General features: G+C 32.7%; 3 protein-coding genes across 3 annotated transcripts; 1 reads left to right on the top strand and 2 right to left on the bottom strand.

The window, feature by feature from the left end:
- On the top strand, positions 1–9,355 carry LOC128180893 (eukaryotic translation initiation factor 2A-like). Its single transcript, XM_052849076.1, has 17 exons — positions 1–57; positions 1,307–1,376; positions 1,603–1,677; positions 1,971–2,089; positions 3,622–3,721; positions 4,547–4,629; positions 4,798–4,898; positions 5,377–5,605; positions 5,744–5,812; positions 6,433–6,534; positions 6,644–6,818; positions 7,352–7,524; positions 7,762–7,866; positions 8,025–8,098; positions 8,445–8,552; positions 8,648–8,713; positions 8,974–9,355. The coding sequence occupies exons 1-17, from the start codon at positions 39–41 to the stop codon at positions 9,034–9,036; spliced, it is 1,731 nt and encodes a 576-aa protein (XP_052705036.1). The 5' UTR covers positions 1–38; the 3' UTR covers positions 9,037–9,355.
- A 1,936-nt stretch (positions 9,356–11,291) lies between these two features.
- Positions 11,292–17,124, bottom strand: LOC128179358 (cytochrome P450 2C14-like). The gene is made up of 4 exons (XM_052846767.1): positions 16,721–17,124; positions 15,858–16,364; positions 12,144–12,584; positions 11,292–12,054 (listed from the first exon to the last, which is right to left on the bottom strand). Exons 1-4 carry the CDS (start codon positions 17,037–17,039, stop codon positions 11,876–11,878), a joined length of 1,446 nt encoding a protein of 481 aa, XP_052702727.1. The 5' UTR covers positions 17,040–17,124; the 3' UTR covers positions 11,292–11,875.
- A 2,029-nt stretch (positions 17,125–19,153) lies between these two features.
- On the bottom strand, positions 19,154–23,641 carry LOC128179357 (cytochrome P450 2C50-like). The gene is made up of 4 exons (XM_052846766.1): positions 23,214–23,641; positions 22,249–22,755; positions 20,538–20,981; positions 19,154–20,449 (listed from the first exon to the last, which is right to left on the bottom strand). The coding sequence occupies exons 1-4, from the start codon at positions 23,530–23,532 to the stop codon at positions 20,271–20,273; spliced, it is 1,449 nt and encodes a 482-aa protein (XP_052702726.1). The 5' UTR covers positions 23,533–23,641; the 3' UTR covers positions 19,154–20,270.
- Positions 23,642–26,550: the final 2,909 nt, after the last annotated feature.

Below are 26,550 nucleotides of genomic sequence, written 5' to 3'. Positions count from 1 at the left end.
TCTATCTTTATGTAGAAGTTAAATATCCGAAGAGAATAATGGCGCCCCCCATAGCATGTGAGAACCGACTTTTAGAAAAAATGCATAAAATGTATCATTTCTATTTACAATTAGTACTGTTAATTTACAAAAGGTTTCATCTGGGATTGCAGAATTTATGAGCATTAATGGGTCTTCAACAAACCTTGATAGGAAACTTTTTTTGTAACCAGATTATGAGACGGAATATGTATTGGGCATCTGTATGTGATACTGTGCAATCAATGAACATATAAGTGTCAGAAAAATATTACAGTTTGAATAAAAAAAGAAAGAGATTTCATTTTATTTGCAGACAAAGTCCCCTCTTCATTCAAACTTGTGAAATTTGGGTCATTTGTCTTGCACTCCATGAACTGATTAATAAAGTAAGACCAGAAACATAATAAAATAACTTTTTTATTTATTGATGTCTCTGGTAAGACCAATCAACATGATCACCATGATGATGTACTGCAAGTCTGCAAGACTCATAAATATCCTTGGGAATACATGTAGCTGTAATAATGTATCCCTCTGGCCCTCTCCCTTTATTGAGGGCTCTCTCTAGAAAACCCACAGATAAAAAAATCATAGAGGGTTACATTATTGAAGCTACGTTGTGAACACTGATGTGAGAGGTGATATGTTGCTGATGCTCGTTTCTCTTGTACATTTTAATGCTGAAAATATGGCAAATTGACTGTGATGTCTTATTCTTAATCTTCTGGGAGAGAAGAATTTTTGAAGAATGTAGTAGCATGTTCTTAATTCTTCACACATTAATCCATTAAGCGTTCTTTACTTGATGAGCCGTACTTACTATAAGACAAAAATTCCATGAAATCTCTCCTCTTTTTACCTCCCAAAATTGAAAGAAAAGAGAAATTGACAAAAATAATTAAAATTTAATTTACAAAATTTTAAAGTTTAACAAATTTACAAATGATGGGAATATTTGACATTATATGGTAGGGGCAGAAATTTAAACATGTATAAACATTTTGAACAACATCAGACACATTATAAAGCTCCAATTATAATGAACTTAAGTTGTACAGCAGCTTAGGATATTAGAATGACAACCAAAATCCATGCTCTCATCACTCATTCATTCCAGTCATCACCAATTGTGTAATATTACTCATCAGTTTTCAAGAAACCAATCTAATTTTGTTTTGATTCTCAACTATTATATATCAAATATAGCAATGCCTAGTTATTGAATGGTCACAACTCAGTTACTTATTACTGTACACAAAAATTTGTTATTTTTTTTTCTACTCAGTTAGAGGTTCTGATGGTGTTTGGATGGTGAATGGTCCTCCAGATCTGGGAACTAGACCTAATTTTCCAGAGTAAGATATTTTCTTATTTACGACTGAACCTGTTTAGTTTAATTTGATTATATACTCATGAAAGACATGGATAATTGCATGCAGGGATCATGTGGTATAAATAAGAGGTTTTTTTTTAGTTTACTCGCAAATGTTCTTTAATAATATGTCATATGATGTAATATTTCATTTCTGTTTTATTTTGAAAATAACTACTGAAAGCATACCAACTGCATTCACTTAACAGGGATAAAAGTAAATGGTGCAAGGTGATAGCATTCAGTTCAGATGGTTCTCTGATCAGCTGGTGCAATGGAGAAAAGTAAGTCAGTCTTAATTCTTATCGATAAGTATACCATTTATGGATAATTTTATAAAGTCCCTTTTTGTTATTATCATTTAACAAAGTAAAATTTGATGATATTAAATATCAATTGGAGAAATACATTGTAATTGAATATTTTGCAATTTGATGTCAATTATGAATATTACATCAGCATGTTTTATCTTGAAAAACTGATTTAAAATGATATCACATTTACTGAATAAATCGTTTAATTTTTATTATTTTTTTTAGTAAGTGTATTGTGTTAAAATCCTTGCCAATTTTTGCAGAACATTAATTGTAAGGACATCTGATTACAAACAAGTTGCTCAAATTGACAAAGGCAAGGTCAACTGTCTGAAGTTCTCCCCTAAAGGAACAATACTAGCACTCTGGGAAAACTACACAGGTAATCATCTGCCTTCACTGAATGTCTGTTTCAACTTGTTTTTTCTTTTTTACTTTTTTTTCATTTTAACATTTTAATTATTTACAGTATTTACATGCACAATGAACATTCAGTGAGATAAGAACTTAAAATGTGTACATTCATATTTAAACAATATACTGCTTTCTTAGTTTGTATATGTAGGTATAAAGTTAGGTGGCATTGCAGAAAAAAAAATAACCTGCATCAGCAATGATGACAAAACCTGTTGGGGATGAGTTCATTAACTTACTATTAAGGACTGCACAATAAAAATCCTTTTCTGTCCTAGAATAGGAACATTAGTTGTTTCCTATCAAATTCAGTAACTCAGTGTCTGTTTATGAGAAATAAGGTATATGATGTATTTGTGAATTTTGCCAATACTGGGTGTTGCTTTCAATAAATGGCAAAGTTTTTTCCTTAGCGACTAAGAATAGATTATTAGTGACTTATATCAGTGCAAATAATAATGATAAACTTCACTCTCTTTCATTGACAACAGGACATTTATATCATATGAAAAAAATATACAATAGATTAATCCCTAAAATTATACCATGGATTAATGCCATGTTATATTGTTTTCCAATATCTGTGGTTCATACTTGCCAACTGACCCGATTTCGTCGGGTCACACCCGATTTTTCAACCCTCCACCCGATTATTTTTTTATGACCCGGCGGGTCAAGCTTTTCACCCGATTTTTGTCGAACAACCCGAAAAACTCCCGATTTCCGGATTTGGTTCATAAATTATGTAGCGCATTGGACATTCAGTTATGAACTCAAGCTGAGCTTACGTAAACAATGCCGATGGCTATTACAGCTAAGTAATTGTTAGGCTTAATTATTATCTTGAGTTGTTTTGATAAACCGAGGGTTTAAATCATTAAGTGCGATGGCTTCCAAAAGCAAGAGAACTTTATCGGGGCCAGCGGAATCAAAACCAAAAACGACTTTTTTTCCATACACAAAGTAATCCAAAGCTTTTTGAAAAATAACATTTAGAGGAAGTGTGATCTTAGAAACTCATGTACTTTTAGAGACAATGATAAATGATAAAAAAAAAAATAGCACTCAGAAGCAAAAATTTGACAAACCTGCCTTAGTAAAGACTCTTTCATGTGCTGCCAAACAGTAATACTGATTCAGAAAGAGCTTTTAGCATTGTTAAAAAATCACACTTTTCGCTCGGAACCCTACTGTCTTGTAAATTTACCCGGTCTGTTGATTGCTTTGAGTACATACCAACATTGGAAGTATTAAACAATTCAAAATCAGCAACTGTTAGTAATACAATGCTTCTTTGCAATAAAATATTACACACATATTTGAACACATTTTTGTTGTATACACCTTTGAAATGCATAGTAAATATGTCGTGAATGTCGTTACTCGCTATGACCAGATTTTTTACTTTCCAAATCTGGTCATGACCAGATTTTTACATGTTGGAGGTTGGCAAGTATGCTGTGGTTGATCTTTTAGTTTTAAAAATATTTTACATTGCAGTGGACAGAGAAACAAATCAAGGAAACCCAAATCTCCATCTATTTTCTGTACAGAGCGGAGAAATCATCAAAAGTCTCATCCAGAAAAAACAGAGTAATTGGTAAGCACTGAGTTCTCTATCTACTGAGTCGTGGAAAATTAAAGTTACTACAACAGTTCCATTTAACATGTTAAATAAAAGATATTTTCTGTTTATATCATTCGATTTGGTTGTATATCATCGTAGCTCAGTGGTTAAAGTATTGGGCTTCTAAACCACAGATCATGAGTTCGAATCCACCTGGAGTTTTGTTTGTTAACTGAATTAAATTTTTGAAAATGTAATTTTTCATCTAAAGTTGCACATTTTTTGCCTATTAGACTTAAATACTTCTTATCCATTATGATATCTATCATAATCAAGTAATTTTCTGCTGATCTGAGAAAATATTTCACGGTGCAGTGAGCCACCTTAAAACACATGTACCTTATTGTATTTTTTGTGATGGTTGAAAATTTTAAGCTAATTTTATTTGCTGCATTTCTTGCATTTAATTATAATTATGCACATGAACTTTTTCAGCAATAATAATATGAACAGTAAAACATTATTATAGATAGCAAAGCCTCAAGAACAAATAATTTAAATTTGTTTTAAACATAATTTTTGGTATCCCATAAGGTTTTAATTCATGATGATGTAACTTACCTTGGTGTAAGCATGAATTCATGTAAAATTGTGTTTGCTGTAACCGTGTTTTACTATACATGTAAAAGTAAACATGTAACAAAATCGTTTCTCATAGAGGATTTAATTAGTGTGCATGACAAGGTTTTGCATACTGGGAGAGGGCAGTCTAAGTTATGGAACTTGTGCCTAATCCCAGTTGTATTTTTGTACAATAAAATTATGTTCAAATCAACATTTGACTATTTTCCACTTCAGGGACCCCAAGTGGACAGATGATGAGGGGATCTGCTGTAGAAATGTCAATAACGAACTACATTTCTTTGAGGGAAATGAATTTGGTATGTACTATATTGTACATGTATCGAATGATGTAATAAATTACACATGTAAATGGGGGAAAAAAAACCAAACATCTGATTGAATTCTTGTAGTTTTGGTCAATCAGTGTTACAGCTATTTATTTATGTGAATAATCGTCACTGTAGTACTATTGTTATCTTTTCCAGACACAATTAAAACAAAGTTGCACATGCAGAAAATTTCCACCTTTGCCCTCGCAAGTAGTGGACCCCCTTATCATATCGCTGGTTATGTACCAGGGTCAAAGGTAAGACGCATATACAAGCTATCTCACATACATTTGTATTAATTTTCCTAGTGAGCAAATTTCATGAGATTCAAAAGAACCTTGTGTTCATTATTTATTTTTGCAGTAAATAAGTCATGTTATATTTCTTGTATTTGTTTATTTTTACTGAATAAGGCTCTTTATCACATGCAACTGTGAACCTGCATTGGTCAGATCATGAGATAAAGTACATACTCTGGGTAGCCTAAACAAATTAACAGTAATTTATAGTGAAGGTATCAACTGTTCTCTTTCACCAGAGGTTTTTCTATAGTTTTCTGACGGGCTATTACATTAATGACTGGTTAACTTACAATAGAAGTGATTATTTTAAAATTCAAACTTATTTTTCCATCTCCAATTTTTCACAAAAAATGAACATATCTAGTATGTGTCAACAGGTAAATCACAGAAAAAAGTATTGATATACCGGTATGTGCCAACCTTATTTTTAAAGGGCCAGCCATCTTTTGTAAGAATTTACAAATACCCAAACTTTGGAGGTCCCCAGGCAGCCCTGGCTAACAAGAGCTTCTTCAAGGCTGATGATGTCCAGATGAAGTGGAACAAAACAGGAACCGCCTTGCTTGTCCTGACCTCCACCGAGTCCTCTGATAAGAGTTACTATGGCGACCAAGGCCTTCACTTTATGGCGATCAATGGAGAATGCAGCCTGGTGAATCTCTGTATGCTCATTTGATAATAACATTGCTAGGTGATTTAAAATAAAAAAACTGAAAATTTCTTTTTAGATCGAAACTGCAATTTACTACTTTACATTTGTAAGTCAGTATGAATGCATGTAGGTTTCTTTTTCTGAGCAGCAAAGAATGGTCCTATATACCACATAGAATGGAGTCCCCGTGCCACAGAATTCGTTGTAGTTTATGGATGTATCCTTTGATAAGTCAATTCTAGCAATTAGCCATGTTATAATTTATAGTCTTAGTGAACAATATCCCCTTCTTCCATTGAACTAAAACTCTTTAGGTACATTCACCTGTATTTTAAAGCTGTAAAAACAAACATACCTTTATTTTTTATACCAAATGTTACAGTCAATAATATGATAAAACTAATGTTGCTTACTGTGGTTTCATCAATATTCGATGAATACCAATTTTCGTGGATTTCGTTATTAAGTTGATCCATGAAATTAAATGTTCATTGAAGTGCAATTTCTACTTTCTTTTGTATTGATATGGTCATTGGCCACAAATTTACGTATCCTTGAAACTGTGATTTTCACTTTATCCACGAAAATTGATACCCTTGAATATTAATGAAATAAAAAGTGTTCTTTTTTTCAAAATTAATTCTTATGGCTAAACTTAATGCATTATAACATTGACCTACATGTATTTATACAATGGGTTAATATATAGTAGGACATTTTATAGGTAAATGACTAAATGTATACATTGATAAGATTGAATAGTAAATATCTTTTACAAGTTCTCAATAATTGCTCCATTTTTCTTCCCATTTTTGTTTTTCCTTAAAAATATATTAGTTATGCCTGCCAAAGTGAGTTTATTCAACATGAAAGCAGAACCCATCTTTGACTTTGGAACTGGCCCCAGGAATCTTGCTTACTTCAATCCACATGGAAATAATATCCTTTATGTTTCAAGAAAATTTAGTGCATGTTTATATACATTTATGTTTTATTTAGGAAGACTAAATACTAATTTTCAACCCTTGTTTACCTTAATATGGGTTACTTTTGTGTTTGGCTGGTTTTGGGAATCTGCGTGGAAACTTGGAATTCTGGGATATGAGGACCAAGAAGTTAACAGCACAAACTCAGTCACCAGACACAACCAGTTTTGAGTGGTGTCCAGACGGGCAGCACATCCTCACCGCAACCACTGCTCCTAGGCTACGTGTAGCTAACGGGTTTGTAGGAGAATAACTATAATTGTAGTTGCATCAATAATTGAGATGCGTAAGAGAATATCTTTTGTAGTTCCGTCAATAATTGATGATATGTAGGAGAATATTTATAATAGTAGTTCCTTCAATAATCAGGGATATTAGGAGAATATCTATAATTGTATTTCCGTCAATGATCGGGAATGTGTTGGAGAATATCTATAATTGTAGTTCCATCAATAATCGTGGATATGTGGGAAAATATATATTTTGTAGTTTCATTGACATTCATGGGCTTTAATAGATTCATTAGAAATTACAGTTTCAAGATATTACACTTCAATGAATGTATAAACTGAACAAAAATCAGCATTCAGTGAATATTGATGAAACCACAGTATGCATTAGATAATACAATGTACGTCTTTTAGACTGAAGACATCTTTTTGTTCTGTACGTATATTTCATTCTGTATAAACCAATATATCTGGTATATGATTTATCTTGGTCCTTAGGAATGTAGTTTATGATTCTCTTTTCTGTGTGTTTGTGTATAGGTATCGAATCTGGCATTGCTCTGGGAATATGTTGCAACAAGTAATGGTGGACAAAGAAAAGGAATTATGGGAAGCGGTGTGGCAGCCTGCAGCAGAAGGGGTGTACCCTACCCCCGTCATTACGGCCAGCAGCGTAACAGCAGTAGCAGCGGCAGCCCAGCCACAGCCAGAACGTAAGTTGACAGAGAAATCAGCATTAAATCTGTAAAACTATTGAGACCTGTTTGATTAACATTTGATGAACAACAAACAAGTACATGTTTGCAAATGCAGTTTTCCTGTTTTGTTGAAATGAAATCTGAAGTTAGTTTTAATTAAGATTTTGAAAATGAGTTTGTTTACATGAGTTCCAGCATTATAACCAAACCACTATTGAATGTGTACATGTATATTTTACGTTTACTTTTCAGAAAAAGCTCAAGCATATCGTCCTCCACAAGCAAGAGGAACATCAGCATCTATAAAACTTCACGAGTATGAAGGCCCCTCCGATCCAAACAAGAAAGTCTCACAAGGTAAAATTCATTTTCTCCTCAACTCATTGAAATACAAGTTTATATTACATGTACCTTTTAAGTGAATGTAAAATTCCTACTACATTTACTTTCAAGAAATAAGATTAAATCATAAGGAATTATGTTGCAGTTTTGATGTACATTTTGTTTATCCACAGATCCTAATAAACCACTTACAAAAAATCAAAAAAAGAGGGAAGCAAAGAAAGCTAAAGGGCCGCAGGAAGGACAGGTATAGTAAGAGTTACTCACCCTTATCAGCTAAATCGCTGTATTTAAAAAAAAACACAAAAATGTTTCATTTCAGGACATATACTGTATATATATCTACCAACTTTTATTCATGTGCAAAAAAATTCAGAGAGGTTTGAGAAATTCTCTTTGAATTTTTCTTTGTTATTTTGTATACAATGTGTATTTTATTTTAGGTCTTGAAAAATAGTCTCTGTGAAATGATCACTGGTAATAGACAAAATAAAACTGTCGCTAATTAGTTGGTTTGGTAATATGTGCATCATCTTGTAGGAAAATAATAATTTTAAGTTGTAGCACCCTGTATACCTGTGAATTGTTTTTAGGCGAAAGCTGAACCAGCACCATCATCAGGTTACAACGCATCAGAACCAGCGGCGTTTACATCATCAGGAGACCCAGAGAAGGACAAGAAAATCAAAAATCTCAGAAAGGTGACATATTATTTTAAAACAGATGATTTCACATCACATTATCATTTAACCAATTGGAATTTTAGGTGACTAAAATTTTGTGTGTTTGTTCCTAGAAAATTCAACAGATAGAAAAATTAAAAGAACAGCAGAAATCAGGAAAACAGCTTGAATTGAATCAGGTAAGGCAGAATTTATATCTATCAATTACAGAAAGATTATATAACAGTATACTTTGAATGTTTTAAATATTTCAAGATGACAATGGCTTATGCTCTTGTTAGCCATATATCTCAAACCAAAACAATGAATTTAGATCAAAAGTATCTTTGTTGTTGAAAATTTTAAGTTTGATTTTTAATTATATCAATTATGATTTAAAATACATTGTTTTCTTGTAGATTTATGGATGTTTTAAAATTGGTTGCTATTATTCTTTCAGATTGAGAAATTAAAAACTGAAGGTTCATTACTGCAAGAGTTAGCTGCCCTTGAGATCAGCTGATACAATTTGTGTACTAGTTGTTTGAAGACAGAGCAAGATTGGTGTGTACTCAAAGATTTTTTGAACAGGATGATAACGTTGTGATCACTGATCAGTGAGATTGAAATACACCAGGTCTCTGTGATATTTCATTTTTTCTTTAATTTTCTCAATTCGATTTTTCTTACACACAGTTTGTGTAATGAATTTGTTTTAATATTTAATTAGGATATTTTTGTTTTGTATTATTTTGTGATCCAGTGCTTTGTTTGAAGAAAGTTGTGTTATAAACATACAATAAGGAAACATTGTTATGAAATAAAGGGACGTTATTTGTACAGGTGTACTTTCTTTTTTTCACTTTCTTACAAATTTTCTAATTTTTTCTATTTAGGTTAGTGAAAGGTATCAGATTTATACAAGTTGATGGGTTTTGTTTAAGTTTGTTGAAACCCAAGATTAATCGATATACTAGTACCTTTTAAAAATTAATTATCTAAGAGGTCGGTCTGAAAATAAGTCTCCATGTTTGACAAGTAATTCTCGAATATTGTCATAACCATGAACTGCAAATCATTGGTTTGTGGAAGGTCATTGTAGTATAGATGTCACCGTATTTCTTTCTGAGATTTCTGTGAGCTTGCACAGCTTCTGACGGCTTGACAAGTCCCACATTCCCAATGATGGGGTAACATGTCGGCCCTGGTGGCAATCCCTTGGGTCGTCCCGTATATCTCCAAATCAGAGCGATCAATACAACTACAATGGCTACTGTCACCCACATCGGGACACTGCTTTGGGGACGGAACACTGTTTTAGGAGACTCAGTACCGAAGAAGGTGTCGGTACGATGTGTTTACCTTTTGAAATAGTGATTGCCTCCCTGTCAGGTTGATTCTATATCCTCTATACACTTTTCTTATTGGTAGACGTAAACATGTTTATGGCTCAAAATTAACTAGGTCATCTGTTGTAACATTTCGAAGTACGAGGGTTATTTTAAAATACGCTGACTTTGTAATATACCGCAGAAATGTTTCGGTACTTTATAGATGTTTTTGTTTTTAAAATGATATCATGAATAATCATTGGTGAATGATAGGTTTGCATAGGTTACCATAGTAAATTGCGTGAATGGGATTCATGAAGTTTCATATCAAATCCATCTCAATAATGTGTTTCGTCATACAAAAATATTCCAAATTCAACCCCTTTTTTAAAACTTCTTTTCTAAACATATATTTCTTATTTTTTCTCTTGTTTTTATCGCACTTTGAATGAAATAAGATACTTTTTTAAACTTACATAAACTAAAATACTCAAATACTTTGCGTTTTCAATTATATTTTACTGCATGTTTTCACGGTCACAATTACCCATTGGTTTTTTCTCCATGTATTTTAACTGTTAATTTAAATTTATGATCATTTCTGACACATCTGTTTATGAAATACAGTGTACGTGTATTTTTAACGTGTAGAACATTCATCCTTCGTTGTGTTTAGATACTGTGATTTGATCAGTATTCATTGATTACCGATGTTTGTAGATTTTGTTGTTGAGCATCCTCAAAATCAAATGTTCTTTGAAGCGTTAAATCTTTGACAGAATCATCGGCCAGGAAATAATGCATTTTTGAAATTGTAGTTTTAACTAATTCCACAAAAATTGACGCCCATGATGTTAGTAAACCAAAGTATAAAATGTTTGGGAAATTAGAATTTTACAAATTATTATTGATCGGTTTCATCTCAGCCTAACAATATCGAAAAAAAGTCATCACCTTCTTCAGTAATCATACATCTCCAAGAGATTTAGCTATTTGAAAAATGAAAATGTACAATTACAAAATAGATGGAGAAGAAACTAATGAAACCGGTCTAGTTACACTGAACTTACTGAAATACACCAAACAAAATTTAGACTCAATTCATATTTCTAATTTTGAATATTGATAACGGAGAAAAAATGCGATTTTGTGAAAAAACTACAACTACCCGTAAGTCTGAAGTCAGAGGTTGACCTTTTGTTTTCCATGTAGCATTAGTTTAGATCGACTTAGAAATAATTCACGCTATTAGGCATGAGCCCCAGTTATGACCAGATTATGGTTTATTATACCTACTTAAATTAAAGTTGACATCAAATTAGCTACACAATGCACTTCATAGCAGTATTTGAGAGTTACATAATGTGTTTTGTCGTACGTTGACGTGTTTCACTGTATCATGTAGATATCATTCTTGTTTTGATACGTATAAATAACAATCGAAATATTCATGTACATCAAGGTTTTAAATGACTTGTGGTGATAACGAAGAGTGTACAAAAATCAAAAGTCCAAAGGGAAATATTATTCCACTTTTTTACAAAAAGCCACCTCTCATATTTCTAATGCGATGCCTGGGTCACAAAAATTATATTGCTTCTTTAAATAGAAAAGACTAGTACAAGTAGGTTTCAAAATAACAATTTCAAAAACAATAAAAATATAAAGTGACAAATCTGATTCTACAAGCTAACTTTTTTACAGAAGTAAACAGCGGATAATATGCTATCAGAATAATCAATCGAACATTACTCTTTTCGAGTAACAAAGTTACACAATTTTTAGTATTTATTATCATAATATTTGAAGTGGTTTTAAAACTGTGGAAGTGTATAATATTCGCTAACCAAATATATTTGTAAACCAACCATTGTTTATGCAACAAAAATAAGACATATATACATTAACATAAATTCCTTACGACAAGTCCCATTTACAGTTTTCTAGTAGAACACATCCGAATTTATATCACACATTAGAATATTGTTGTGGATACTTATAGTATATGGGTTGTGTTTTTTCCTCGTAAGTTTAACGTTTTATCAATACCATGTTAAAAGATTTGAGGATGTTGGTTATCCCCAAATCGCCCTGCAATGGGGGCAAGCATTCGGAATTCTCTGGTTTCACTTCAAACTTTTGTAGCAATCTGGTCAAGAATAGAAAGAGTTCCATTTTGGCGAGCGATTCTCCTAAACACACTCTTCGTCCTGTTAAGGTTAAAAGAGACAACTAATATTATTTCAAGACAAAATAATTTGTCGAATTTTGGAAATGCTTTTAATTAATAAAATGTTACCTGTTGAAAAAGGAATAAGCTTTTCTTTCTGTTCCCCGTTACATTTTCCTTCGTTGTCCAAAAATCGCTCTGGTTTAAATTTGGAAGGCTCTGGAAAGATATCTGGATCAGTCAAAACAGAATCCAATGCAAAGAATACGAAAGTACCCTTTGGAAGGTAGTATCCTTTATAAGTGAAGTCTTCCTTTGGAGCATGCGGTGTAAGGGGAAAAATATTTGCATGGCGTTGTACTTCCAAAATGAATGCTTCAACCAGTGGTAGTTGTTCTTTGTGTTCCATCTTTGGTTGACTTTGTCCGATTACGGCATCAATATCATCTCGTAGTTTCTTCTGCCAATCCGGAAAATGAATTAAGAAGAGGAGTGCCCATCTTAGTGTTGTAGATGTGGTTTCAGTTCCCGCCCCAAAGAATTCTCTTACGCTGATTTTGAGCTGCTCATCTGTTAAAATATGTATGACAAAAGGCCAATGAACCACATCGCTCGCATGAACAACAATACTTGTACTCTTGCTTAGTTTTATGAAACTGTTCTAAAATAATGTAAAATTAGAATTTTCTTGTATATTGTAAGATTTGACAATACTTTAGTAAAAGAAGTCATTAATACCCACTTTTGTTAAAAGATATGAGATGCATGAACTAATTGATCTTATTGTCATAGCCGGTTTGAATAAAATAAAATAATAAAAATAAAACATATGAAATAAATGTAATATTAATTTTTAAAAAAATGACATAACAGAATCCACATTCTCTGAGAATGGTTCAATGGTAACATCACAAAATATAGCAATCTTGAGAAGACTTTTAAAATTGTTTTCAATATTAGATTCTATATTGAAATTTCATTCCTTTTTGATGGCCTCGTATTTGGTTATGGTTTGAATAATTTAGAATCTCCACTATCTCAGGATTCTTGCATATGCATAATACTATTATATTATGTAGCAGTTCTTGAGAAGCTCTTTCCTGTATATTTGTTTGATGAACTATGACGGTGGTCAGAATCTCAACAATTTAGAATGTTTACAATTTAGAGAAACTTTGATGTAAATTTTGTTATTTTTAGTGCATCAGCTCATGATAAGAATATTTCTTTTAGATAAACACTACTTTTATTGTTTTATGTTTATCTCCCAATTAAAAAGGGTTTAGTTCTTTAAAAAACTAAGAGACCCTTTTCCTAGGCGAATACTCGGTACAAAGTTTGGTGAGTTTTCACACTGTGGTTCTAAAGAGGAGGTAAATGTGGAAAAAATTTACCGGACGGATGACAACAGATATGTGAATTGCTTTTCCTAATAGAACAAGAGGTCCATGGGCCACATCGCTCACCTGAGGAACAATAGGTATGATAAAATCAGCTTAATGAAGTCATAATACGAACTATCTGGACAATGTACAATAATACATGTAGATCCTGTATAAATAAAATCCATTTCCCCCCTGGATATTCCTATGTTTATAATCATTAGTCCATTTTCTAACAGGATGATTTTATAGTCCTATCACATCTTGAGTATTGCAGTTCTTAAAAAGATCCTGAACAATTATATATGGGATATAAACCTTCATCAAACTCTGAACCTCTTGTGAGGCCGAAAAATTGTCCTGGGGCCAAAGTCTTAACAACTAGAAAACTGACCAGCCAGGAAGGGCCCCGCTATGACAATTAATATATAGAAGTGAAAAAAAACTTTGAATTCCATCCTCTTTATATTAACAATGATGAAAAATAAATGCCCAGCATAAGATGTAAAGAACTGCAATATACATGTATATAAGGTGGTGAAAACAAATATGAAAATTATAAGTAATAACTGTATTTTTAAAATTTCAAGATAATTCCTGAATGTCCAAAAACTCTAAATAGTAACCTTGTATCTGCATAAAACAGGGATAACCTCATGTCTTATAAAAAACTAAATTAAATGTGTATTTAAAAAAGATTTAAACAGGTGTTTTATAAAATGCAAGCCTTCAGTGAATGCAAATACATTGTATCACCCAGGGTTGACCTCAACTTCAAAACAAACATCAGTTGCAGACAAAGGTGTTCATTAATCTTCATATGACAGATAGAGATAAGCCTCTAAATTTTCTGCAGCAGGCAAGATTAATAATCCCAGGGGATTAATTGTTCTGCTCTCTCATCCTTTTAAAATAAAGTATGAATATTATATTTTAAATCCATATTTCAAAGAATGTACACAATACTACACATCATTCAAAATTGACCTTAACTTCAAAACAAAGTTCATTTGCAGACACAGGCAGTGCAGTAATTAATCTCAATGTGACAGATAAAGATAAAGCTTAGGATTTTCTTCCTGTGGAAGGTTAATTAATCCCAAAGGACAAATATTGCACAGCCCTCCAAGTATACAGGGATGGTAACATTCTCAGCAGTTATCTCTCTTTGCCCATTCATTCTTATGCATAGTTAAGGAATCTACCCCACCACCCCAGCTCCAACCAGAAAACATAGAGAACCAAACTTAGCATCAAAATATGTATTTCTGCCTACTGAACTACCATACCAAATTTGAACTTGATTGGGCAACCATAAAAAAAGTTATTAGAAAAAAACAGAAAATTTGTGGACGGAAGAGCGACAGACGGACAGACAAAAGGACGGACGGACAGAGTGATTACTATAGGGCACACGCAAATCCTTGCGGGGCCCTAATTATAGAGAATCATCTGGCTGATTAGTTTCTGAGAAGAAGATTTTTAAAGATTTACTCTACATATTCCTATATAAAACTATGACCCCCCCCCCCCTCCATTGTGGTCAACTCTACTCCAAGAGGGTCATGATTTTCACAAATTTGAATCTACATTACCTGAGGATGCTTCCAAACAAGTTTCAGCTTTTCTGGCTGATTAATTTTTGAGAAGAAGATTTTTAAAGATTTAATCAATATATTCCTATGTTAAACTTTGACACCCCCCCAGTAAGGCCCCACCCTACCCCTGGGGATCTTGATTTTCACAACTTTGAATATACACTACCTGAGGATGCTTCCACACAAGTTTCAGCTTTCCTGGCTGACTAGTTTTTGAGAAGAAGATTTTTAAAGATTTACTCTATATATTCCTATGTAAAACGTCAACCCCTTCATTGTGGCCCCACCTTACCCCCGGGGGGTCATGATTTTCACAACTTTGAATCTACACTACCTGAGGATGCTTCCACACAAGTTTCAGTTTTCCTGGCTGATTAGTTTTTGAGAGGAAGATTTTTAAAGATTTACTTTATATATTCCTATGTAAAACTTGACCCCCATTGTGGCCCCACCCTACCCCCAGAATCATGATTTTCACAACTTTGAATCTACACTACCTGAGGATGCTTCCACACAAGTTTCAGCTTTCCTGGCTTAATGGTTCTTGAGAAGAAGATTTTTGAAGATGTCTCAAAATTTTTCATTAATTTTTAATTATCTCCCCCTTTAAAAAGGGTGTGGCCCTTAATTTTCATAACTTTGAATAACCTTAGCCTAAGGATGATTTGGGTCAAGTTTGGTTGAAATTGGCCCAGTAGATCTTGAGAAAATGATGAAAATGTGAAAAGTTTACGGACAGACGGACGACAGACAAAATGTGATCAGAAAAGCTCACTTGAGCTTTCAGCTCAGGTGAGCTAAAAAAACCACACTTGTCAAGTCCGTTCGTACCAGACGAATTCAATATCTACCCAAAGAAATACCTGTAAATGAAGTATTTTCTCCTGCCACTTTTTGTTCCAATAAGAAGGCATCTATGAAATCATTCACGTTGTTTCCGTCAAAATTTTTTCTGTGCTCTTCGATTACTTCATTTGCGAACCCATCGATCTCAGCAAATACGTTTTGCATCGTGTCAACTCTTGACATCGGTAAATGACGAAGAATAGGAAAAATTACCGCAGGTGAAGATGGACTAGAAGTGGCAAACAATTTGTTCAACAAAACGATTAAATGTTTGAATCGGGCATCTTCATAATCAAACCTATTGCCAAACAACATGGAACAAATAACATTAGAGACAGATATATTAAGAGTGTTTTGAATATCAAATGGTTTGTTTCCGTATTTTTCTAGTTCTTCCATTAGACAATCAACCTCCTCCATGATTTGGTTTTGCAGACAGCGTTTTCCGAATCCAAATTTTCTCATTGTTGTCAGAGCAAATGTTCTCTGCTCTTTCCATAGTGGTCCAGATGACCATATCAAACCTGAAACAAAATAAAGATGATTGAAGATAGTTTCCCTTTTAATTGATGGTTGAAAATTATCTTATTTACTCTCAATTTGGCATAAGTCCTTGCATCATAGATGTAAATGTGTATCGACACTACATGTATACTCTCTTTAAAAAACCTTATTTAGTTAATGGTTGTCCCCAATGAATTTAATTCAACTTTATTTGACATGAAAAAATCCCCACAGTCTATGTCATGATCTGTTATAAATAAATCGTTCAAGAAACGAACAAAATCACAGAATGATAGTACCAATTATGTACACAACGTTTTCCATCAAATCCTTAAAACATAGATTTTAGCGCAAAAGACTGTATTAATATCCATACCTTTCCCTTTGTTGAAAACTCCATTCATTATCGTTAGAGGTCGGTCTGAAAATAAGTCTCCATGTTTGACAAGTAATTCTCGAATATTTTCATAACCATGAACTGCAATCATCGGTTTGTGGAAGGTCATTATCGTATAGATATCACCATATTTCTTTCTGAGTTTTCTGTGGGCTTGTATAGCTTCCGAAGGTTTGAAGAGTCCCACATTCCCAATGATGGGGTAACATGTCGGCCCTGGAGGCAATCCTTTGGGTCGTCCAGTATATCTCCAAATCAGAGCGATCAGTACCACAACAATGGCTACCGTTACCCACATCGTTATAAGTCGGGATAATTGTATACCATTTAGACAGAAATCTCTCTCCTAACAAATTGCAAAATTGAAGCAAATAGTTCACGTTATATAGCTTCCCCGAGGCATTCGTTCCACATATTCACCTCGGTGTTATCAAAAAAGTTCTTTGGAGTCTGAAAAGTGTGAAAACAAACTCAATTATGTGTAATGTTAACCCCCCCCCCCCAAAAAAAAATATATAAAGAAGGCATTATCAGATTTACAGAGTAAGGCATTATCAGAGTAAATACAAAAGGGTATACAAAAGCATGATTGTGTATACCATCACTTGGATAGAACTGCGATATATTAAACCTAAAGTCATCTAAATTTAAGCCAAAACTGTATTGAGTAACCTTTACCAATTGTCAGTTAAATGTTTAATTTAAATCACACCTTGTGAAACCATAGAGAATTGCAAAAAAACTGTTAATCAACATCATGTTTTAACTTGTTGGAAAACAAATTAAATATTAATTTAACGAAAGTAAAACACAAAAATACAAGCACTGCTTGGAAAGAACCTTAAATAATTTCATAATTACAAATGTTAATACCTATGGTTTATGTAGTTTATGAACATAGGGATTTCGCAAAAACTACGTTAGCTGATATTTCCATGTGTTCGCAGGGCCTCTAACGTTTTAAAACTCCGGCCTTCGTAGTTTACAGCTGTTATAGGTAAATACATGTATGCCCACTCTGGGCCCAATCCTTAGGTCGTTCAGTAAACTTTTAAACCAAGTTGAACGCAATGCAATCAGCCCCCTCTAACAATAGCTACAAATACTCACAATGTTAAATATATTCTACATGTATGTAATCAAATAAGCACAAAAACGATGACCCCAAAATTTCTACGACGTGTTACACTTTTTCACCTTGGCATTTATTCAAATGAAGAGTGTATGGAAACTTGTTCGTGTGTTAAACAAATAAATCAAATAAATGCAAGTATACAAACTAAAATCACAAATCAAACAAAAGGCGCATGGGTCACGTCGTTCACCTGAGGAACAATTGATCTGATAAAAGCTGCTTAATGGACTATATGAACAATGTAGTATAATACATGTAGATCCTGTATAAACAAAACCCCATTTTTTCGCTCTGGGTATTCTTATGTTTCTATTCAAGTCCCTGTCCAAAGAGGATGATTCTATAGTCGTATCACCTGTTGAGCATTACAGTACTCAAAAAGATCCTAAACAATTATTTATACCGGTATATGGAATATAAACCTACATCAAATTTGAACCCTTTGTGAAGGCCAAAATTTGTCCAGGGGCTAAAGTCTAAACTATTTTAAAGAATCAGCAATATGTCAAAATGCTTGAATATCAGTAAAATCATATATGATAACATTTCAGTTTTTGGGATTAATTAGAATATTTTTCTTTGTAAAATTGGACCCCCAATGTGGCCCACCCTACTCCTCAAGATTTTGATTTTAAAGAATTTGAATCTGCATTATCTTAGGTTGCTTTCAGTAGGGTACAGCTTTTTTAGGCAAATGGTTTTTATAGATTTTTCTCTTTATATTGCTATGTAAATTTTGCCCCCCTCCCAATTTTGTGAACCCATTCTACCTTTAGGGGTAATGATTTTCACAACTTTGAATCTACACTACTTGAGGATGCTTCCGAACAAATTTCAGCTTTCCTTAGTAGTTTCTGAGAAGAAGATTTTGAAAGATTTTCTCTGTATATTCCTATGTAGTTCGACCCCCATTGTGGCCCCACCGTACCCTTGGGGTAGCAACATTAGAGTGAAACTTATACCAAATGAATACAATGTATATGTAAACAATAACAAGATTCAAGCTTTGTTTATAAAAAAAAGAATTTTAACCTCTGAAACTTGCTTGTAACTCTATATATGACTTTCAAAGTTTGACAAGGTAAAAAAATATCCATATTACCTATTAGAGTAAAAAAAAAAATGAAAAAATAAATTTCGAAAAATTTGAGCTCAAATCGTGTCTAAGTCTCTTTAAGTGAAAGAATTTTTTTCAATATTTAAGAATATGGTAGTTTGTTCAAAATGAAAGGTTAAATAAAAAATTATATCAGCATTAAAATCACCAACACACAGAAACAATAAGATAATAAATGGACGAAGCTTTGCTATTCTTTATTGTATATATAAGAATTTGACATCTGAACATACGACTTAAAGGGGCATGGTCACGATTTTGGTCAAAAATTATTTTTCCGGTTTTAATGTTTACAATGGTTCAGTAGGGCAGTTTTAATAGGCAACCAATTAATTTTGAAGTGAAAACTCCAGACTTAGACCTAAAATGAATGTGCTAAAAGTTAGAAACTGTTTATTTATACTTGAAATGAATAAAAACATAGTCAAATTAGCCCGAAAAAGATTTTTATTGGTATATTAAACCTATGTAAACAAAAACAGGGCACGAACCTTGTTTACATGACAAAGAATTGCAAGCGCTATATCTTGCTAATAACTCAACGACTGAATCTCAAATTTCATTTGATCATTAGAAATGCATTTTAAAGCATTGTAAATAATAAAAACAGAAAACTAGAATTTGACAAAAATCGTGACTATGTCCCTTACATCTTACTAGACTAAGAATGTAAATATTATTCCATAATTTTACATAATTTCAATGGCTTCCACTTAGACATAGATAAGGTTTAAAATTTACAATTTTAAATACTATGAAAATAATTCTACAAGATAAACATTTTTACATGATTATTTAATCAGCGAGGGATATGCTAACAGAATAATCAGTCGAAAGTTCTGTAAACAGGGTTTTTCCGCCCCATGTAATTTTAGCCTTTCATCACTTGTTTCGCCATGCCTTGAATTCGCCCAGAATTTTGTGTTTTAATAGAGATTGGAATATACCAAGTCCTATATTCACCCACCGACAACGCGGGCGAAATTGGCGGAAATAAAACGGGGGCGAAAACTTTCCTTTATACAATAACTCTCTTAGAGTTACAGAGATTTGATAACTACATGTATTTGAAATATATTCCACGCATGTTTGTTATCGCTTTCCAAATCTAGTTGTATACCAATAATTTTTGCTACAGAAGTCAAACAAACTAATATTTCTAATGATAATTCCCATTACAATTTTCTATTATTACAAATCCGATTTTGGATTAACACAGATAAGAAAATCGTTGTGGACACCTTTATGGTATATATTGTTTTTTTTTCTTCAAAATGTTAACGCTTTATCAATACGATGTTGAAGGATTTAGGCATGTTGGTTAACCCTAAATTGCCCTCCAATGGGGGAAGATTTTCAGGATTTTCCGGTTTTATCTCAAACTTTTGAAGAAATCGGACCAAGAAAAGAAATAGTTCCATTTTGGCGAGCGAATCTCCTAAGCACAATCTTCGCCCTGTTTAGGTAAAAAAAAAAAGTAATTAGACCTTATTTCAAGACATTATAACATGTTGACATTATAAAAATACGTTTAAAAAGGATACCTGTTGAAAAAGGAATAAGCTTTTCTTTCTGTTCCCCGTTACATTTTCCTCTGTTGTCCAAAAATCGCCCAGGTTGGAATTTGGTAGGCTCTGGAAAGATTTCAGGATCCGACATTACTGAATCTAACACAAAAAACATGAAGGTTCCTTTTGGAAGGTAGTATCCTTTATAGTTAAAGTCTTCCTTTGGCGCGTGCGGAATTGCAAGGGGCACAAGATTTGCATGACGTTGTACTTCCAAAATGAACGCTTCAACCAGTGGTAGTTGTTCTTTGTGTTCCATCTTTGGTTGACTTTGTCCGATTACGGCATCAATATTATCTCGTAGTTTCTTCTGCCAATCCGGAAAGTGAATTAAGAAGAGGAGTGCCCATCTTAGTGTTGTAGACGTGGTTTCAGTTCCCGCTGCAAAGAATTCTCTTACGCTGATTTTAAGCTGGTCATCTGTAAAAACGTTTATAAAAAAGAATAAGAACAAAATGCAAAGAAAACGTGCAATAAACCTTTTTATCACATATTTACCCCAATGGATATCAATCATGGGATAAATTTTGACATTCCACTGTGTGTTCTTACGCCATGTAGAATGAAAAAGTACAAAAATAATATTATTAGTTTAAAAGTGTGTAGTTGTACATTAAGCGGCATTTAATGTCAATATATAAATTTTTTTACACTAATTGATATGTTCGAAAATGAAATTTTAACGTTTCTTTGTTAAATGTCCGAGGAACTTTTTACATGCGTAAAGTTTTTGACGTTTTGCAGTAAATGTGTTGTGCGGCTCATGATTATAATTTAACAGAAAAGATTAAGGTTTAACAAAAGACGTGGTTAAACATGTGATAAAAAGGATATCTTATGATTTGCGATGGTTTATGATTTTTATCCAACGAGTTGTGTGTTTTCTATCCCCGAGCCTTTACGAGGGGATAGAAAACACAATAGATCCTATATTTATTTTAACTTATCTAGTTAATAGAGAGGTTTAGCAGACCAACGTGTACGTGTACTTGTACGTGTAGGTTACAAGTTAGAACTACGCGTACCAGCTCAATTACTTTTCTTGTTTGGCAGTTGTAACGTGTACTTGTACGTGTAAATGTTTTAATGTAATAATTATTATGGATATCCTCTCCTACTAAGCTGAAAATGTTGGTTATAAACGAAAAGTAGGAATTAATTCTGCATGTGTTAATTTTATTAAACATAATTTATTATATATGCACATTTTTATTTATCGCAAATTAATAAGATAACAGAGCCATTGCATGTTTTGGAGGAAGAGATGCGTGAAATAAAACTCCAATAACATATTAAACGCTAATGAAAATTTATGTTGGTAGATATCAGCATTCGCATTGAATATTCAGGCTTAAGAAAAGTTAACATATTTATTAAAATTAATAGACAACAGGGAAACAGAGGCTACAAGTTCGACCTTACGGGTACTTTGCAATTTATACGTACTATGTTCATTCGGGTACATACGTGTAGAAATTCGTCATTACACAAACTGATGACGTAATGCACATATTTTCCGTTCTACACGTACACGTACGCGTACACGTTGGTTTGCTAAACCTCTCTAATAATTAAATAAAACATTACTGAATTTTGTACAAAGGAGTTGCCCTTCCCAAAATAAAAAAACAACTTCAAGCCCTTTCTTTTTGTTCCGATAAAAGTCATTTTCTAGCTTAAAAATTACCTGTAAATGTTGTATTTTCTTCTGCCTGTTTTTGTTCCAGTAGAAAACCATCTATAAAATCACGTACGTTATTTCCGTCAAAATTTCTTTTATGCTCTACAATTATTTCACTTGTAAATTCATCTATATCAGCAAATATATTTTGCACCTTGATAAATCTTGATTTCGTTAAATGGCGAAGGATAGGAAATATGAACGCAGGTGACGACGAACTACTCGTGCTAAGCAGTTTGTTTAGCAAAATGATCAGGTGTTTGAATTTTGCATCTTCATATTCAAACCTTTTGCCAAACAAGAGAGAACATATAACATTTGATACAGATGTATTTAAAATGTTTTGGATGTCAAATGGTTTGTTTCCGTATTTCTCTAGTTCTTCCATTAGACAATCAACTTCTTCCATGATTTGACCTTGCAAGCAGCGTTTTCCAAATCCTAATTTTCTCATTGTTGTCAGTGCAAATGTCCTCTGCTCCTTCCACATTGAACCAGATGACCATAACAAACCTGAAACAAAATGAAGCCGACTGACAACTTTAATTATATGTTTTAATTCATGAAATATATATCCTTTTTCATTTGAACATATCCTACTGCCTTGCAAATATTGTACGTGGATATAAAAGCAAAAAGCTTTATTATCATTAAGTTTACTGCATTTAGTTGGGAAGAATCCAGTCAGTTTTTTATTTGGTAGCGGCGAAATGTTTAACGAAAGAAACTCTATTTAATGCTTATAGATAAAGTGCAAAACGTTTTCCAATAAACTCTTGTCATGTGAGTACATAAAAACATCGGAAATAATCAGTTTTTCTCCACCAGGTCCTAATTATGATCTTATTAGTATCTATTATAAACATTTAGGGTTTTAAAACTAAAAATCATCAAAATAATTAAATAAGTGATTCATATTATCTCAATTAAAACATAAACATTTTAAGTGAAAGACTGTAGAATATCTATACCTTTTCCTTTGTTTAAAACTCCATTAACTATCGTAAGAGGTCGGTCTGAAAATATGTCTCCATGTTTGACAAGTAATTCTCGAATATTGTCATAACCATGAACTGCAATCATTGGTTTGTGGAAGGTCATTATCGTGTAGATGTCACCATATTTCTTTCTGAGATTTCTGTGAGCTTGTATAGCTTCTGACGGCTTGACGAGTCCAATATTCCCAATGATGGGGTAACATGTCGGCCCTGGAGGCAATCCTTTGGGTCGTCCAGTATATCTCCAAATCAGAGCGATCAGTACCACCACAATGGCTACCGTCAACAACATCGTTGTTAAATATGATCTTTTACGCTGAAATCGCTCTCGAAAGGTACTGAGCTAATTTGACACAAATTGTCCTATAGTTTACTTTAAATAGCAATACTTCGTTACACAAATTCACCCGGAGAGTAAAAGCTCTATGGAAGCCGATAAGCGTTATTTTCTACCGTGGTTTCATCAATATTCGTGGGCTTAGATATTCGTTTATTTGATCAAATCAATTTAAATAAGTTATAAATTCGAGATACTGACCCTTTTAATGAAAAATGACAATAACAAACTGTCAACATACTTAAAATTCGATAGAACGAAATACAAATTCAAAACAGACAACACAGTTCGCATCCTCTGCTGACCGGTCACACCCACCATGTGCTCTTTGTCGTAATCGAGAAAAAAAACCCGGAATAGTCCGTACACAATTAGGTGGTTAATAATGGTCTAACAATTAGTACATGTATAAAAAACGTCAGTCAGCATGCGACCAATGGAAGATTGTATTTGCTGACAAAATCGTTATTATGTATTACTTACTCATTAGAAACAACATAATTATAGAGGAGCACTTAATTTCGTGGACTACGAAATCTCAAATCGTGTTATTTTACATATATTGACAAACCACAGAATATACGTGAAGCGCACTGTGTGCAGAAAAAATTGGAATACGTTATATTTTAAACCTAATGACAAAACTGATATGCTCTTTAATATACGAGGAAATCTTTATCATTTAAAGGTCATATGAAACGATATCCTGACCATATTGAGTTATATACGGGAATGAGTTCATAAGTGCCTATTTAATAAGACTGACATTGTTTTTTGGATATTTTATGCAAAATGTGAGCGCCACAGTCGATCAAAATTACTTAATCGGGAAAAGGAACATTGACTTACGCGGCTTACCTCCCTTGCTTATGACGTCAGTAAGACCCAATCGCCTTATTTGTGAATACAAATATCCATGTCATTTTGCAGCATTTTAAAAGAAAAAAAAATACTATTTTATATAAAAACTTGTATAATTATACAATAATCAACCACGTCAGTATTTTTTTCTCTCAAGAAATGAAATCGTGTGCGTTTTTATTTACATGTAATAGCGTGTACATAATGATATTCAGTTTCGAAACTGCAGGGAGAATAAATGATTTTCTTCATAGATCCACATGCAAGTATAATATAATTTTAATATAAGCATATTTATATGTCTTATTTTGATCTTTTTAATGAAATTGACAAATTCAAAAATAAGTCTGATCGTTTTTTACCATTTGCACGTTCATGCAATTCATTAAGATTTTTTTTCTAAACAACTTGTAGGCCTCATTGTGCCTCATTCGCTTCACGATTATATTGTTTGTTTCACTTTCAAATTCACAAATATGTTACCATTTAATTATTTTTAGTCTAAGAGAAATTTCTTCAAATGTTTTGTTTTTGAAACGTGTACTTGAATGTGCGGTGTTTTGATTTTAAAACGTGTATGTGCGGTGTTTACTCACAGATCCCTTTTATCTCACTTTCTTCCGCAATGTTTTCTTTCGTTTTTTTTATCATTATTGATGCTTGTTCTTGATAAAATCTGTTGATTATCTTCACATTCGTTCACAACTATTTTTATCAAACAACCGATTTATTTTACCGATACATTTCTAAATCCGTAAATGCCATATTTCCGCGATCTAATTTAATAAAACGTTAATACACGTGTACACAAAGTATTTTCTAAACATATTGCTACATGTATATATCAATAAGTCAGAAATTTATATTATTTCGAGATAAAATTTAAGAATAATTTTGCGGCATTTTATAGCAGCTCTTAAATACAACCTATGTACACAATGCCTCAAACATTTTCATTGGCCTGCCTTATATACTTTTTTATGTGACAAAATAAATCAAATCAATTTAAATGCTTTAATTCCCTTTAAATGTAGCTCAATCATTATACGTACCGAAGAAGAAAATGATGTTTCTATTTCAAAAGGATAAGGATAATTCATTAATCAGCTGTAAATGTTGGAGCATTTCTTTCGTTAAATTTCCACTCCGGTACGGGATCTTCATCATGATTTTACTTTTGTGAGAAGCTGATATTAGATTTATTCATTAACGACCAATTAAAACTAAGTCATCTGTAGGCTACTACGAAATCAAATGATCTCATTTGAAAAGAAAGACACGTTCAAATATGCAAATATTACTAAAATTTAATCGATAAACTACTGTAAAATTACACTAGTTTTAATGCATTGTTTACATCGGTGGGTCTTTGTGACGTCATAAATCCACAAAATCAAGAACGATAAGCGGGCAAGAATTTTTTCAGGTGCTCAGTTTTCACGGTTATTTCTCAGTAATGCAAAGGCAAAAAAATCTTACATCATGTATTTTAACATTTGTTTATACCAAGCTTTATATTCATGAAAGAAAATCGTTTCATATGACCTTTAAACAAAAAGATGGTGTAAAAAAGCAGGATTGTCTTTACCAATGTCTTGTATTGATTAAAACGCTGTAAATTCAATTAAACTAAAAGTTATCCTCAAATAATGCAAAGCATGCGTTTAGTAACTTCTGCCAATTTTTTTCGTTAAATTAGTATCTAAAGCTTGCCGAGTGAATTTATAAAGAATAAAGAGTCAATAATATATAACATTGTCGGGATTACTTTGTTGGTCACCAAATAAAATACCAGTGTGCATAATAATAATGCACGAAAGAATCAAATGAAAAAAAAACTTGAGTTAAGACATACTTCAACAGATAACTTATTCGAATTTTATAGAAAACATTTCACGATGCTCTTAGAGAGAGAAATTCTAAATAGTATACTTATTATTATGTTCCAAAAACTCCTACCTAACTGCTACAACACGGAATCACATGTTCGAATTCATTTAAATAAAAAAACTTAATTTTATTAGTATTGTACAAACATAATTTGGTCTTGGCCATTCAATTATCATTTTGAAAATTGAAGGAAGAAAAATTACTTTTTGCCATAGGTTTGGT

Source organism: Crassostrea angulata, chromosome 4 (genome assembly GCF_025612915.1).
Source record: "Crassostrea angulata isolate pt1a10 chromosome 4, ASM2561291v2, whole genome shotgun sequence".
Lineage (NCBI taxonomy): Eukaryota > Metazoa > Mollusca > Bivalvia > Ostreida > Ostreidae > Magallana > Magallana angulata.
Note: the sequence above shows the minus strand (reverse complement) of the source record. Positions and strands in the feature narration are given on the sequence as shown.

What these genes read in the sequence shown, in the direction of transcription:
- LOC128180893 (XM_052849076.1), top strand. An exon ending in ATGCAGCCTGGTGAATCTCT is followed by an intron (nt 5,606 to 5,743) that starts GTATGCTCATTT and finishes TTTTCTGAGCAG; the next exon opens with CAAAGAATGGTCCTATATAC. An exon ending in AAATCAAAAATCTCAGAAAG is followed by an intron (nt 8,553 to 8,647) that starts GTGACATATTAT and finishes GTTTGTTCCTAG; the next exon opens with AAAATTCAACAGATAGAAAA.
- LOC128179358 (XM_052846767.1), bottom strand. Translation starts at nt 17,039, where the DNA reads ATGTGGGTAACGGTAGCCATTGTTGTGGTACTGATCGCTCTGATTTGG. An exon ending in AGTTTTCAACAAAGGGAAAG is followed by an intron (nt 16,365 to 16,720) that starts GTATGGATATTA and finishes ATTTTGTTTCAG; the next exon opens with GTTTGATATGGTCATCTGGA. An exon ending in AGAAAATACTTCATTTACAG is followed by an intron (nt 12,585 to 15,857) that starts GTATTTCTTTGG and finishes ATATTTTAACAG; the next exon opens with ATGAGCAGCTCAAAATCAGC.
- LOC128179357 (XM_052846766.1), bottom strand. Translation starts at nt 23,532, where the DNA reads ATGTTGTTGACGGTAGCCATTGTGGTGGTACTGATCGCTCTGATTTGG. An exon ending in AGAAAATACAACATTTACAG is followed by an intron (nt 20,982 to 22,248) that starts GTAATTTTTAAG and finishes ACGTTTTTACAG; the next exon opens with ATGACCAGCTTAAAATCAGC. An exon ending in GCTTATTCCTTTTTCAACAG is followed by an intron (nt 20,450 to 20,537) that starts GTATCCTTTTTA and finishes TTACCTAAACAG; the next exon opens with GGCGAAGATTGTGCTTAGGA.